At 42.8% G+C, this 17,124-nt stretch overlaps 1 protein-coding gene across 6 annotated transcripts in view; it reads left to right on the top strand.

The window, feature by feature from the left end:
• Positions 1–17,124, top strand: part of LOC140741499 (protein AF-10-like) — a 335,405-nt gene that overhangs the window by 46,361 nt on the left and 271,920 nt on the right. For all 6 annotated transcript variants that reach the window (XM_073071775.1, XM_073071770.1, XM_073071771.1 and 3 more), the window contains 2 exons: positions 9,192–9,246; positions 11,255–11,364. In XM_073071775.1, coding sequence (XP_072927876.1) covers positions 9,192–9,246; positions 11,255–11,364 — 165 coding nt within the window. Of the gene's footprint in view, positions 1–9,191; positions 9,247–11,254; positions 11,365–17,124 lie in introns of those variants that run through there.

Raw genomic sequence — 17,124 nt, 5'->3', positions numbered from 1 at the left:
CATTGGCCAGCCCAAAACTGGAGTGGAAGCAAGTTAACCATGAACCTCTGCCAAGTTGCAGCTTGGCAGGCCAAATGTGCTTGTTCATATGAGAGAGAAAATAACAGGACTTAGCTAGTTATTTGGCCAAGGAATGCTTCACAGATTCAGATTCATTTATTTATCACGTGTACATTGAAACATACAGTGAAAAGGTTCATTTGCATTAACAACCAATACAGTTTAATGATGTGCAGGGAACAGCCTGCAAGTATCGCCAATCATTCCAGTGCCAACATAGCATACCCACCACATTCATCTATTTATCAGATGTACGTTGAAATATATTGTGAAATGGATCATTTGTTTTAACAACCAACATAATAACTAAGGGTGTGCTGGGGGCAGCCTGCAAGTGTTATCGCACATTCTGGTGTCAACATAGCATGCCCACCATGTTCAGCAGAGCAACATGAGCAACAACAGCAAAACAAATCCCTTTCCTTCCTTCCACTCGCCCACCCACACACAGATAGTCCTCCGATTCCAGGACAGACCGCCTTTGGGCCGCCACTGTCCAGTGGACTTGCAGACATTCGTCCTCTGACTTCCCTAGTGGCCTCACAGACCCAAGGGCCTCAGCTATCAAACCTCATCTTCTGGATTTCCAATCAACCTTCAGGCTTTGATCTTTGGTGTCGCCCCAGGGCTTGCCAATAATCCTAATACACGGTCCATCAGTGTTCAAGTCCCAGCATAATTCATTATTTGCTTAATATCCCCATCCTCGATATCCTAAGATGCTTCTGTTGAAGAAATGAATTTGGAGTGTCTTTATGGCTGTGCTGCAACCAAGTATTGGCAGCTGAGACAGACACATTCAGTAGTGTGTCTACATTCATACTTGGATTATACTTTTTAATACATCATGATTTTCTTTTTTAAAAGTAATGCTGGCCTCCTGAATATGACAAGAAGAAACCAGCAACACAGCAGTTTGACTAATATCAAAAACTTGTTGAATATTGAAAGGTCTAGATAGAGTGGACATACAGCAGATGTTTCCAATAATGGGAGAGTCTGAGATCTCAGAATAGAAGGATGTCCCTTTAGAATAGAGATGAGGAGGAATTTCTTTAGCCAGAGGATGAAGAATCTGTAGAATTCATTGCTGAAAGTTAAATTAAAGTTCAAATTCAAGTTTGATTCATTTTTACCCATATACATTCATACAGCTGAGTGAAACAGCATTCCTCTGAGGCCGAGGTGCCAAATACAGTATGTACAATCACACATAGAACATGTAGTTATGATAACACATGCAATCAGAAAAAACATAATTCCCTGAGTGGAATGGCATGAAGATTGATGGTGCATGGAATGTTGTCCTGGAACCATGTTTGTGCAAGAACAAGTACACAGCAGTTCCTTATCTCGCACTGGTTCATCAGACAAAGGCAAATTTGTTTTATTCATGCTGGGTTAGCCACAGGTAGTCCAACTTGTCTTCCAGGGAGCAAACACTGGAGAGCAGCATCAGGAGGGGCCAGCTCCTAACTCAGCACAGATTCCAGCACGCCTGCCCTCCCACACTGTCTCTGATGCTACCCTGCTGGGTGGCTATAGCAAGTGATACCGCAGCATGAGGGACTGAAGCATGCAACAAATGAGGCCACGTAACTCCCCCTCGCTGTTGGTTTCACCAGTGAACTGGACTTGCAGTACTTTTTAGTACCAAAGCCCAATAGCACTTTGCGATCACAAGAAAAATGTTTAAGATACACATTTGCACCATTTGTTGGACCCAGAGAGGCTGCCACAACCAAGCGTGCCACCATCTTACCAAAAGTTGCCACAGGTGGCTGTAGATGCCAAGCCACTGGGTATATTTAATGCAGGCATTAATAGGTTCTTCATTAGTAACAGCATCAAAGATTATGGAGATTGGAGTTGAGAGGGGTAATAAATCAGTCATGATGGAATGGTGGAGCAGACTCGATGGGTTGAATGGCCTAATTCTGCCTCTGTGTTTTATGGTTTTATGACGTAATATAGGGATTCCCAAATGGTAGGGTTCGTGGCATAAAAAGAATGCCTGGTCTAGTAGAAACTGCCTCATGATACTAGGGACCCAGGTTTAATCTGTTCTGGGTGCTGTCTATCTAGAGTTTGCAAATCCTTAGTGCTTTTGTTTGAGGTGCCTCTGGGAGACCCTATTTCCTCTCTCCTCCTAGAGCTGAATTCAAGGGGATGTTAAATTCCCCCAAATGTGTCAGGAAGTACTGGAATTGGAACATGAAGAAAATGTTTTAATGTAGGATTAGTATAAATTCAACTCATATTCTTGGTATTATTTTTATTTGCACATTTTGTCTTTTGCACATTGGTTGTTTGTCAGTCTTTGTTTATGTATAGTTTTTGTAAGTTGTATTGTATTTCTTCTTTCCCTGGAAATGCCTGCAAAAAATGCATCTCAAGGTAGTGTAGTTGTTAGTGCGATGCAATTACAACACAGGGTGTTGGAGTTGGGAATTCAATTCCGATGTCGTTTGTAAGGAGTCTGCACATCCTCCCAATGGATTGCATGTGTTTCCTCCCACAGTCCAAGATGTATCGGTTAGTAGATTAATTGGTCATTTGTAAATTGTCCTGTGATTAGGCTAGGGTTAATCGGGAGATTGTTTGGCGGCACGGCTCGAAGGGCCAGAAGGGCCTGTTCCACGTTGTATCTCAATAAATAAATAAACATGTACGTACTTTGATAATAAACTTAACTTAAACTTTGAAAAGATGGTTGAGATGGACCTGTTGGGCCACAGGGCCTGTTTCTTTGCTATGTATCTCTTGGACCATCGCAACAGCCAGAGAATAAGCTGCAAATTCAGGTAATTTGGTAGCGGTAATTTCCAGGTCAAATAGTATTACTTTGTAAACATGATCGGGCACTTCTGGTTACCATTCCAGCCTTGGGCATACAACACAATATCTGCGTCAGATAACTTTGTTCCCATGTAACTCTACTCTGGAGCTTTTGCCAGGGAAATCAGAGCAAGTTGCTTCAGGCTGCCAATCTTTGGCTTCTCCTGGAGCAGAGGGATTTCAATAGCACTGGAGAGGGCTACAGTGCAGTGTCAGTACAGCCTGTCCAATCGCAACAGGCAGGAGATCCTGGTAGCCACCCATTTTAATTCCACTTTCCAATCCCATTTCGTCATGTAGGTCTACTGCCACGATGAGGTCATTTTCAGATTGGAGGAACTCTGGGTAGCTTCCAAGCTGACAGAATGAACATCGATTTATCCAATTAATGGTCATTTCTCCTTCCCCTTTCTCTTCTTTTTCATTCCCCATTCTGGCTCCCCTGTTACCACATTCTTCTCATCACCTACCTACTCTGGTGCTTCTCCTCCTTCCCCTTTACTCTACATCCCATCAGATTTCTTTAACTTAAGCCCTTTTCCTTTTCCACCTACCAGCTTCTGACTTCATCCCTCCACCCCCATTCTTCTACCTTCCCCCTCACCTGGCTTCACATATCTCCTTCCAGCTTGTAATCCTTCCCTTTCTCCCACCTCCTTATTCCAGCTGTTCTCCATGATGAAGGGTCTCGGCCTGAAACATTGACTGTTTATTCCCCTCCATAGATGCTGCCTGACTGCAAATTTCCGCCTGCATTTTGTGTCTATAACTCTGAATTTCCAGCGTCTGTTCAAAGTGATGTAAACTTATTTTCAGAGTACGTATATATCTCCATATATTACCCTAAGATTCATTTTGTTGCAGGCATTTGCAGTAAATACAAAGAAACACAATAGAACCAATAGAAAGTAGCAGATAACAACCAGTGTGCAAAAGACAACAAACTGTGCAAACACAAAAAAAAACAAAATAATGATAATAAATACTGAGAACATGAGATGAGGAGTCCTTTGAAAGTCAGTCCATAGGTTGTGGGAACATTTCAATGATGGGGCTAGTGAAGTTGAGTGAAGTTATCCCCTTTGGTTCAAGAGCCTAGATGAGGGGTAATAACTGTTTCTGAACCTAGTGGTGTGGGTCCTGAGGCTGTTGTATCTCCTGCCTGATGGCAGCAGTGAGAAGAGAGCATGACCAGGATGGTGGGGGGTCCTAGGTGATAGAAGCTGCTTTCCTGTGACAGTGCTCTTTGTAGGTGTGCTCAATGGTGCAGAGGGCTTTGTATTCGTGTTTTTGATGCAACCAGTCAGTATACTCTCCACTGCACATCTATAAAAGTTTGTCAAAGTTTCAGATGACATACAAGTTTCTAAGGAAGTAGAGGTGTTGCCATGCCTTCTTTCTTATGGCACTTGCGTGCTGGACCTAGGACAGATCCACTGAACTGGTAATGCTGAGGAATTAAAAGTCGCTGACCCTGTCCATCTCTGATCCCCCAATGAGGACTGGCTCATGGACCTTGGTTTCCTCCTCCTGGTCAATAATCAGCTCTTTGGTCTTGCTGACATTGAGTGAGAGATTGTTGTGGCACTACTCAGCCAGATTTTCAATCTTCCTCCTATATGCTGATTTATCCACACCTTTGATTCAGCCTACAACAATAGTGTTATCAGCAAACTTAAATATGCCATTGGAAAACTGCTTCATCTCACAGTCATAAATGTAAAGTGAGTAGAGCAGGGGGCTAAGCACTCAGCCTTGTGGTGCACCTGTGCTGATGGTGATTGTGGAGGAAATGTTGCTAATCTGAACTGGCTGGGGTCTGCAAGTGAAGAAATAGAGGATCCAGTTGCACAAGGAGGTATTGAGGCCCAGGTCTTGAATTTGTTGATTAGCTTTGAGGGGGTGATAGTGTTGAATGCTGAGCTGTAATCAATGAAGACCATCCTGATATATGCATCTTCACTGCCAGATGTTCCAAGATTAAGTTAAGAGCCATTAAAATGGCTCCTGTTGTGACAGTAGGCAAATTAGAGGCAAATCCAAGTTGCTCCTCATGCAGTAGTTGATATGTGTCATCACCAACCTCACAGAACACTTCATCACAGGATTCACATTTTTCTTGAGCATCTGAAGTCTACTTAAGAGTTAAAAATATCAGTGAATACTCCAGCTAGTTGATCAGCACAGGTCTTCAGTATTCTGGCATGTTCATCGTCTGGGCCAGATGCTTTCCGTGGATTCGCCCTCCAGAAGAGTGCTCTCACATTAACATTAGAAACTGAACTCACAGCGTTGTGGGGCTGTGGAGGTTTGTGAAGGTGCCTCCATGTTCTGTTGGTCAAAGCAAGCATAAAAGACATTGAGCTCATCTGGGAGCGAAACCTTGTCGTCACGTATGTCACTTGGTTTTACTATGTAGTAGGTGATAGTATTCGTGCCCTGCCACATCAGTCAAGCATCCTTCAATGATTCAAGTTTGGTTCAGAATTTCCACTTTGCATGTGAAATAGCTTTCTTGTATTTACTTTACTTGGTCACTAGACCTGAACACTACTGATGTCTCTCAGCAAATTGCAGATTTATTGGTTCATCCAAGGCTTCTGGTTGGGGTAAACTCTAAATGATTTTATGGGGACACACTCATCCATGGCTGACTTTACAAAGTCTGTGACAACTGGTATATTCATTCGGATCCTCTGATACCTTGAATATGGCCCAGTCCACTAACTCAAAGCAATCTTGTAGCTGCTTCTTTGCCTCCTGCAACCACCTTTGTTGTCCTTGCTTCTGGAGCCTTGCTCTTTATTCTCTACCTGTATGCAGATAGGAGAAGGTCAGTCAGATGATCAGATTTCCCAAAATGCGTTTGAGGGACAGAACGGTAGGCATTCCTTATGATAGTGTGTTGGGGCCCCTGGTATTGCAGAAGATATGTTGATAACAATTCGGCAGAGATTTCTTCAGGCAGGCTTAATTGAAGTGCCTGGCAATGATTTGAAAGGCATTAGGGTCGGCTGTTCACAGGGATGATCCCATTACAGATCAGCATGGGCAGTTTTGATCTCCATTTCAGACCTGTGCCAGTTCAGCCCTCTTTATCACACTGGGTGGTTCCAAGTTCTGTTGGAGCAAGCACCATGTAGATAGTGAATTTAATGTGGATGCCCAAAAAACAGTCCAATGCATCACCAGCACCAGCCTACCAGCCACTAAGGTCATATACATTCAGTGGCGTTATTAGGTACACCTGTACACCTTGTTAATATAAATACCTAATCAGCTAATCCTGTGGTAGCAACTCAATGCATAAAAACATGCAGACTTGGTTAAAATGTTCAGTTGTTGTTCAGACCAAACATCAGAATGGGGAAGAAATGTGATCTAAGAGACTTTGGCCATGGAATGATTGTTGGTGCCAGGCGGGTTGGTTTGAGTATCTCACAAACTGATGATCTCCTGGGATTTTCACACAGAACAATCTCCAGAGTTTACAGAGAATGGTGTGAAAAGCAAAAACAAAACATCCAGTGAGCAGCAGTTCTGTTGGTGAAAACCCCTTGTTAATGAGAGAGATCAGAGGAGAATGGCCAGACTGGTTTAAACTGACAGGAACTCAAATAACCATTTGTTACAACAGTGCTGTGGAAAAAGAGCATTTCTGAATGCACAGCACATTGAACCTTGAAGACGAATGGGCTACAGCAGCAGAAGACCCCAAACGTACACTCAGTGGCCACTTTATTAGGTACAGGAGATACTTAATAAAGTTGCCACTGACTGTATATAGAAAGGTGCCAGAAAAAGGCCAGCAATATAATCAAGGATCCCACATACCATGCTTTTATGGACTGTTTGTTGCACACCCATCGGGGAAGAGGCTTGCAGTTTCCATGCCAGGACTATTAGACTCCGAAACAATTACTTCCCCCAAGCTGATCAACACCTCCACCACCACTATATCCACATCAGCCACTCCTCTCCTCAGCCCCTCAGCACCTTTCATGCTCCATGCATTGCTACTCTAGTTATTTGTACATTGTGTTTTATAGTATTGCTTTGAAGAAGAAGAAGAATGGGTTTCCTCTCCTCTACCATTGATGCCGCCCTCACCCGCATCTCCTCCACTTCCCAGATATCTGCCCTCAATCCAGCTTACTGTTGCCATAACAGGGATAGAGGTCCTCTTGTCCTTGCCTATCACCCCACAAGATTCCACATCCAGTACATCATACTCCACAATCCTACCACGAAACACATGTTTAAACCCTCCCCCCCCCACTTCCACTCTCTGCTTTCCACTGGGATCTTTCCCTCCATGATTCTCTTATCCATCCATCCGTCTCCACTGATCTCCTGGAACTAATCCCTGCAAGTGGAAGAAGTGCTACACCTGTCCATTCACCTCCTCCCTCATCACTATTCAAGGTCCTGAGCAGTCCTTCCAGGTGAGGCAACATTTCACCTACGAGTTTGTTGAGGTTGTCTACTGTATCCAGTGTCCTTATGTGTCCTCCTTTGTGAGACCTGATGTAGATTGGGGGACCGTTTTGTTGAGCACCCTTGCTCTTGTCTGCAACAAGAAGGATTTCCTGGTGGCTAACCATTTTAATTCAACTCCCATTCCGACATGTCAGTCCACGGCCTCCTCTACTGCTCTGATGAGCCTACTCTCAGCTTGGACGAGCAACACAACCTGACAGCATTCCTCCTTCTTCAGCCCTTTACCTTTACCATCTATCACTTCCAGCTTCTCACTTTATCCCCCTTCCCTACCCTTCAATCTCCCCGCTCACCTGGTTTCCCCTATCACCTTCCGGCTTGTACTTCTTCCCCTTCCCCCACTTTCTTATTCTGCCACCTTCCCCCTTACTTCATCAGGACTGGAAAGGGTTTCAGCCCAAAATGTCAACTGTTTATTCCTCTCCATAGATGCTGCCTGACCTGCTGAGTTCCTCCAGCATTTTGTGTGTGTTACTCTACATTTCCAGCATCTGCAGAATCTTTTGTATTTGTGAAGGGATATAGATCATGTTCGAGCCGAAGAGATTTAGGTTAATTTGGCATCGTGTTCAGCACAACATCATGGATCAAGGGGTCTGTTTCTGTGCTAAACTGTTCTGTTTTGTGGGCTTTTAACAACAAACTGGTATTTTTTCTGGTTATCATTGGAAGATGAGTTATTGTTGTTTCCTCGGTCTACATTCTTAAAGCAAATTGGAATTCCAAGGTGAGATTTGAATTTTGGTTTCTCAATTACTAATCTACAAGCTGAATACCCTGTACCACTAGCACCACCTGTTAAGAAGCAGAATGATTTCTAGGCTCATGGTTGAGGGAGTGGCTTGGACACCAGGAGAGATCTTCCTCTCCTCAGACAATAGCTTTGCATCCTCCCAGCTGCTGGGTTGGAGGTTCACTAAGGACCCTCACCATTTGGGACATGTCCTTTCAAATGGCCTGATTCTGCTCCTAGATCTTGGGTCTTGTGAATGGTTCAGCAAATTGCAGCTACATCTCATTAGGATACACCAACACATCCAGGCAGATGCTTTCAATCTTGTCAATGTTCACTTGTAGGGAATTTCTATTCATCCATCACTGGATAGTAGGGAAACTGTCCCACTTTACTAGGGACTGCCCATCACCTTATTGAAGAAGCTTCTCCTAAAATGTTGAGTTGATGTCTTCAGGCTCCTGTACCTTCTCGCTGATGGCAGTAATAAGAAGAGGGCATGTTCTGAGTGTTGGGAGTCTTTAATGATGGTTGTTGCCTTTTTAAGGCATTGTATTTGGAAGATGTCCTTGATGCTTGGGAGGCTTGTGCCCATGATAGAGCTGGCTGTGTTTGCAACAGTGATGCAACCAGTTAGAATGCTCTCCATGGTACATCTGTAGAAATTTGCTATTATTTGGTGATATTCCAAATCTCCTCAAATTCCTGGTGAAATATATCTGCTGTCATACCTTCTTTGTAATTGCATCAATATGTTGGGCCCAGGATTGATCTTCAGAGATGTTGACACCCAGGAACTTGAAGCTGCACACCTTTTCCACTGCTGATCCCATGATGAGGACTGGTGTGGGTTCCCCTTTATGAAATCCACAATTAATTCCTTAGTTTTACTCACTACTTTATTAACTTAATCAATCCTTTGTGTGGGTTTCTTAATTACCTCCTATTGTAGTGATTGTTTTCTGTGTATAACTGAGGCTAAAGCTTAGTCACCTGCCTTGATTGGAGGCTGGCTTACAACTGAAGTGATAAACAATAAATCCATTCCCTTTGTTTCCAGCGATGTGAACTCTGTCCCCACAAAGATGGTGCTCTCAAGAGGACTGATAATGGAGGTAGGTTGCATCAAAGTGTGGAATTATGAGGATATAGACAATGGTAAAAGTAATTAACAGCACGCAGAGTTGTGAAGTAACTGTTTTCATAAATGATTACTTTTCAGAATTTTTATGCTTCATTGATGGTGTCTCTGCTCCTCTCCCTCTCCACCTCTCTCCCTCAAAATCTCAAAAGTTCAAAATTCAAAATGTTCAAAGTACATGTATGTCACCCAGAGAATCATTTTCTTGTGGGCATTCACAGAAACTACAAAGAAGCACAACAATCAATGGAAAACTGCACACAACAAAGACAGCCAAACAACCAATGTGCAAAAGGCAACAAATTGTGCAAATATAAGAAAAAGAGGGAAAAAAGGATAGTAAATAAATAAGTAATAAATATTGAGAACATAAATTATCGAGTTCTTGAAAGCAAGTCGATCAGTAGGTCAGTGGAAGCTCAAAGTGGTTAGTGAATGAAAGGAGGTCATTGAGGCACACAAGCCTCCAAACCCTACAACAAGGTTGTGGTCCTCTTGGAAGATTTGTGTTATTGCCATCACTTTTTATTAGGGGTTCCCACGTGTTAATATTTGTCACATTTGGTCTGCTTTATGTCCCAGAAACAAGTCCAGTAATGTTGGCTTCTTTATCAGGCCAGGATCATACTGAATGCATTTCAGAAACTCTTGGCTCTCTTTGTTTCGTGTGTCATTGCTTTCCTTGTCTGTGTTTGGCCGGTATCCCAGTCTGTACTTTAATGGATGAAGTCCCCCATTATTACGACTCTACTTCTTTCTCACATCTCTGTAATTTCACTGCTGATTTGCTCCTGCTTGTAATCAGCATCTAGAACATTCCCAATGGTGTAATTACAGCTCTATTGTTCCACAACTTTGAACAGTATTTTCTCTCCTCACTCATTCCTGGATGGCTGTCCCCTCAGTTCAATGCTGCATGATTGTCCTCGCCCCAATATCTCACCGTCTAATGTTTTACTTTCCCCATTTTTCAAAACACATTATATCCATGAATATTTAGAGATTCTGCTTGCTGGAGTGTGTTTACATAATTCACTGTCTATATCCTCCAATCCCCCTCAATTTTGCATTCAGTGCAGTTGCCTTTTGCTCTCTAGTACTATTTGGGAATGTTATTTTCAGGTGGTGCAGACAGGGTATTAGTCATCCAGCCCTGTAGCTTTCTCCCTTTTCCTTTGAGGAAGTGGCTGGCCTCATTTGGCAACAACACAGAGACAAAGTTGGAGCTGGAAGTTGGCTGTATAAGACCTGATTCCCAGAGAGACTGGGCAGCCCCAGACAATCATGGGCACAATTGTCCTGAGGTGAGTTGGCTCTCACCAAAGGCGGGTGTTTGGTTCCAAGCTCAGTGCACACAAGCAGGTGTGTGGAATGGTGTAGAGTGGGACAGTGAGGGAGGGGCATGGGAGAAAGGGTAAGGAATGAGACGGGAGATAGTGAAGGATGTGAGGGAAGAGGAGGTAAAGAGTGAAGCGGTCAGAAAGGGTGAAGTTTGGGGCAAGGGGGAGAGGGGTTGATGTGTGGGGTGGGGAATCAGAGGTGAGAAGGTAGAGAGAGCGGGAGTAGGCAATTGTCTCTCATTTAGAAGATTTTGTGTTCGTGTCCAATGGGAGGTTTCTGGCTGACTGTCACTCCCAATGCAGTGCTGAGAGTATGGTGACTGCTGGAGGCCCAACTGCTCAGCTGCCCAGCATCCCAGAGGAACGCCTTCCACTCTGGACATCAATAATTGGAGAGGGAGAAGAGATTTCCCCTTGCTCTTTACCTCACTCAACACCACTGAAACAGATTCAGTAACCATTTCATTTATTAGTTTTGGGTTTGTGCTATGTACAACTACATGTATTATGGTAGAGGCCACTTTTTCAACAAGTAGAAGTATGTCATGATGAGGTGGTTGCAAGTACTATGTTATTGGGAATAGGAGGTTATTCTTTGAGGTACAGCACACTGAACCATTTTGTTCTGTTTGGTGTCTTTAGGTTGGGCCCACGTGGTGTGTGCCCTCTATGTTCCCGAGGTGCAGTTTGCTAATGTTATAAGCATGGAGCCCATTGTACTGCAGTACGTTCCCCATGAACGCTTCAACAAGGTAACAGCTCCACCGTCTCTCCGCGGGTATTCTCTCTGATCCATGTAACGTGTTAGCTCTGTTATATACCTCCATCAACAACCTTACCTTGCTTGTTCCTTTGTCCACTTGGCCTCAAGAATGGTCATTCTAGTGGTCTTTGGAGCTTGCAGTCCCCGAGGAGGCCGTCTGCATGGTACGGAATCTGCTGGTTCTTAGTGAGAGAGATGAAATCAGTCCCTGCTCCCACCCATCATCCTGCAAGATTTTCCCTTTTGATATTTGCTGGGTCTCCTTTGAATCGTCACAGAGTTGCACTGCATGGGAACAGTTCACTTGGCTCATCTGGTCCAGGCCAACTGAGATTCCCACCTATGCCAATCCCACTTCCCCATGTTTGGCTCGTATCTCTCTAAGCCTTTCCTATCCACGTCCCTGTCCAAGTACCTTTTAAATGTTGTTAATGTACCTGCCTCATCTACTTCCTCTGGCTGCTCATTCCTTAGATGGACAACCGTCTTTGTGAAAAAATTGCCCTCAGGTTCCTATTGAATCTTTCCCCTCTCATCTTAAACCTATGTCCTCTAGTTCTTGATTTTTCAGCACTGAGGAAAAAGATGTCATTTACCCATGTACACCCCATAACTTTATGCACATTCACATTACCTACGCTTCCCTGTTGTCCTTGTTCCTGCTTCCATTGTCTTCAAACTGGACTATTACCCAGTGAGGAAAGATTCAGATTGATAGGTTCTTGATCAGTCAGAGTGTCAAATGTTATGGGGAGAAGGCAGGAGAATGGGGTTGAGAGAGATAATAAATCAGCCATGATGGGATGGCAGAGCAGACTCTGAGTTTTTACTTGCTGGAGTTTAGAAGCATGAGGGATGATCTCATTGCAACCAATCAAGTATTGAAATTTCCACATAGAGTGGATATGGCGAGCATGTTTCCCGTAGTAGGTGAGTCTGGGACCAGAAGTAACAGCCTCAGAATAAAGGGACATCCATTTAGAACAGAGATGAAGAGGAATTTCTTTCGCCAAAGAGTAGTGAATCTGTGAAATTCATTGCCACAGATAGCTGTGGAGGCCAAATTATTTGGGTATATTTAAAGTTCTTGATTAGTCAGGGCATCAAAGTTACAAGGAGAAGGCAGGAGAATGGGGTTGAGAGGGATAATAAATCAGCTATGATGGAATAGTGTACAAACTTGATGGGCCGAATGTCCTAATTCTGCTTCCCTTCCATGTCTTATGGTCTTATTAAGTATGCTGGAATTTATTTCCTTTGAAACACAGGAGGCTGTGGGAAGAGTAAACTGCAGGTGTATAAAATTCTGAGAGTCTAGAGAGAGGAAATAGCAAGGGCTTAATTCCCAACAAGGAACTGACAAAAACCAGGGGCATAGATTTATAGTTCCTGGCAGAAGGATTGGATTGAAGATGAGAAAAGGCTTTTTTTCCCCCACACAGATGGGAGATCATGGTGGAATTTGTAGACAAGGAGAATTTTAATATTACAAGAGATGCTGGAGGATCTCGGGCAATGGAGGAAAGTGAACAGTTGTTATTGTGGGTCAAGTTCTTTCTTCTGAACGATCCAAATGAAGGAACCCAAACCACCGTTGCTGTCTGAGCCATTAAGTTCCACCAGCAACTTGTGTATTGCTGCACATTCCAGTATTGCAGTCTCTTGTGCCCTAAGAATTTTAATACAAGTTAAGTACCTCTTGTCCAAAATGCTTGGGCTGGAACTGTTTCAGGTTTTAGACTTTTTGAATTTTAGAATATATAATGAGATAGCTTGGGATCACCATCTGAATTTATGTGCTACTGGTAAGCAGCCTTTGTCTTGTTTGTTCATTGCATCTATGTACTTAACAGTAAAAATTATTTCATGCCATTGATATAATGAAATGATAATGTATGCAAAGTAGCAAAAGTTGCAGCATCGGGAGAATACCTGAATCAACAACAAACAATGGCAGGGTTTCAGTCTCCACCTAAAATGCAATGTTTTGATGAAAATGTTACAGTACATTGTATTTCTATTTTACTTTTTTGAGGCTTTATGTAAGGTATTAAAAGACAATTTAATTGCAGGTAGTTGTAATGAAAACTGAAAAAAGTCAACATTTTATTTTTAGTGCAATAATGGCACTGTCATGTTATACTCAAACTTGAGATTTTAGTTAGAGGTGAAATTCAGATTTTGTGCAAAAGTTTTGTCATTACTAAAAATATGTGATGTTCTTTGTTTACAAAAGAAGAAAAATGCTACACCAAACACAACAACTATGTGAGATCTGAAACTTGAAGGAGAGGGTACATTATTGCAGTTCAGGGACCTGAAAGTGGATGCTCTTTGGATGTGGAGGGTCTCTGCTAGATGACTTTTTAAAATGTTTCTTTCAGTGTTGTCTGCCTGATTAACAAGGGAGTTTGGCTTGCGATTTTTTTTTTCTTTGATTTTATAACCAACATGATCTCTTGTTCTGTTATGAATGCGTACTGCTCTAACCAGTAAGTCCATCACATATTTTCACCATGTTGTCTATGAGCATTTTTCTACTGTATTAACAATAACATCTTCGTCTTCACTATTAATATCATGATCACCTTGATTCAGAACCATTTCAGCTATTTCACCATCGGTCATTGAATGAACAACTGGAATCTCATTATTGATGTTAAAAATGTCTTCGATATCCACTTTCTCCAGTTTATTGATGGACTCTGAAGGTATCCTTTTGATTATGTAAGGAGTTCCAACATCTCATTTGACATACGTAATCCTTCAAACTCATCACTCTGTTCATCATCATCATTGAACATATTCATAGGCCAGAGGTTGTTTTTCTATTTTTCATTAATTTGTGTTCATTACTTTCAGTATAGAACTTTAACAGTTTGTCCTTCTGTTCCTTCAGGTCATAGATGGTGGTCTTTCCAACACCATACTCTTCTGTCAGATGCTTCACACTTATACCGCTGATAAGTTTTTCCAACAACTGTGTTATTGATAAACATAAATGCTTCCTCTTTTTCTATTCACTATTACCCATAGGGGTAACTGCAGGCCTTTTTGACATTTTGAACAATATCTTCATAGCACAGAACAGAGAATAAGCGCAAAATACATGGAAATCACTGTGAGTAATGCATAAAGGTCTGGCTATGAAAACTGCTGAAAACAAACTGGCGGCAACAGGACCCCACTCAGGGTGTGTGAGGTCACTTCTCAGAACTGTTTGTGATGTGCAGTGACCTGCATATCACCAGGGAACCTTCCCAGCACCTTGTGGAATTTCCCATTTGTGACGTCATGTCTGCACTCAAAAAAAAATAATTAGGATTTCTGAGGTTTTTAGATTTTGGGATATGGGGCACTCAACCCGCACTACAGTAGATGCTGTGGGAACTCGGTCGGTCAGGCAGCATCTATTTTGGGTTGAGATTCTACTTCTGATCAATTGAAGTCAAGGGACCCAAACCATTTCTCTCCACAGAGCTGATGAGTTCCTCCAGCATCTTGTGTGTTGCTACAGATTACAGAATTGCAGTTTCTTGTGCCTTAAGAATTTTAATACCACTGGAAGCCAACATTAGCAGTGATTTTAGAGTTAATGGGTGAAAGGGAATACATTGGAAACAAGTGATTCTGCAGAGCAACACACACAAAGTGCTGCAGGAACTCAGCAGGTTTGGCAACATCTGTGGAAAGGGCTAAACAGTCAATGTTTCAGGCCAAGACGCTTCATCGGGACTGGAAAGGAAAGGGGAAGAAGGCAGATTAAGGTGGTGGGGAGAAGGGGAGGAGTACAAGCTGACAGGTGATGGGTGAGACCAGGTTATGTGGGTGAGTGGGGTAGGCAGGATGAATTGAGAAAATGTTAGGGGTTAGGTGAAAGAGGTAAAAGGCTAAAGAAGGAGGATTCTGATAGGAGAGGAGAGTAGACCATGGGAGGAGGGGCACCAGAGGGGGGGTGATGGGTAGGTGAGGAGAAGTGAAGGAGCAAGATGGGAACTGGAATGGGGAATGGAAAAAGAGAGACAAGAGAGGGGGAAAAAGTTGGAGAAATCTATGCTCATGCCATCAGGTTGAAGGCTACCCAGGTGGAATATCAGGATTTGCTCCTCCAGTCTGAGACTAGATGCATCATGATCTTAGAGAAGACTGTGGACCAAAATGTCCATAGTTCCAACTGGTGATAGGAAATGCATGCCAAAAGAGCCATGTTACAATAGTCACGGGGGATTTCAATATGCAGGTACAGTGCATAAGTATTTATCCCCTTCAAGTCAGTATTTGGTAGATGCACCTTAGGCAGCAATTACAACCTTGAGTCTGTGTGGATAGGTTTTTATCAGCTTAGCACATTTGGACACTGCAATTTTTCCCCATTCTTCTTTACAAAACTGCTCAAGCTCTGTCACATTGCATGGAGATCTTGAGTGAGCAGCCATTTTCAAGTCCAGCCACAAATTCTCAATTAGATTGAGATCTGGACTCTGACTTGGCCACTCTGGGACATTAATTTTGTTGTTTTTTAGCCATTCCTGTGTAGCTTTGGCTTGATGCTTGGGGTCATTGTCTTGCTGGAAAACAAATCTTCTCCCAAGTTGCGGTTCTGTTGCAGACTGCATCAGGTTTTCCTCTAGGATTTCCCTGTATTTTGCTGCATTCATTTTACCTTCTACCTTCACAAGCTTTCCTTGGCCTGCTGCAGTGAAGCATCCCCACAACATGATGCAGTCACCACCATACTTCACAGTAGGGATGGTGTGTTTTTGATGTGCGGTTTTTGGCTTATGCCAAGCATGGTGTTTAGTCTGATGGCCAAAAAGCTCAATTTTGCTTTCATCAGACCATAGAACCTTCTTCCAGCTGACTTCAGAGTCTCCCACATGCCTTCCGGCAAACCCTAGCTGAGATTTCATGTGAGTTTTTTTTTTCAACAGAGGCTTTCTCTTTGCTACTCTCCCAGAAAGCTGTGACTGGTGAAGCACCTGGGCAACAGTTGTTGTATGCGCAGTCTCTCCCATCTCAGTCACTGAAGCTTGTAACTCCTCCAGAGTTGTCTCTTGGTGGCCTCCCTCACTAGTTCCCTTCTTGCATGGTCACTCAGTTTTTGATGGCGACCTGCTCTAGGCAGATTTACAGCTATGCCACATCCTTTCTACTTCTTGATGATTGACTTAACTGTACTTCAAGGGATATTCAGTAACTTGGAGATTTTCTTGTATCTATCTCCTGACTTATGCTTTTCAATAACCTTTTTGTGGAGTTGCTTGGAGTGTTCTTTTGTCTCCATGGCGTACTTTTTGCCAGGATACTGACTCACCAGCAGTTGGACCTTCCAGATGCAATTAATTGAAACACCTCTCCATTTAACTAATTATGTGACTTCTAAAACCAATTGGCTGCACCAGTGATGATTTGGTGTGTCATATTAAAGGGGGTGAATACCTATGCAGTCAATTATTTTGTGTTTTTTATTTGTAATTAATTTAGTTCACCTTGTAGAGATCTGTTTTGACTTTGACACGGAAGAGTCTTTTTTTTTGTTGATCAGTGTCATAAAAAGCCAAATTAAATCCACTGTGAATCAATGTTGTAAAACAATAAAACATTTTAACTTCCAAGGGGGATGAACACTTTTTATGGGGACTCTAGATTGGGGAAAATCAAGTCGGTGCTGAATTCCAAGAGGGGGGATTTCTGGAATGCCTACGAGATGGCAGCTCATGTTTGAGCCCATGAGGAGATCAGCTGTTCT

Source organism: Hemitrygon akajei, chromosome 18, assembly GCF_048418815.1.
Source record: "Hemitrygon akajei chromosome 18, sHemAka1.3, whole genome shotgun sequence".
In the NCBI taxonomy this organism is placed as follows: Eukaryota; Metazoa; Chordata; class Chondrichthyes; order Myliobatiformes; family Dasyatidae; genus Hemitrygon; species Hemitrygon akajei.
This window is presented reverse-complemented; position numbering and strand designations above follow the sequence as displayed.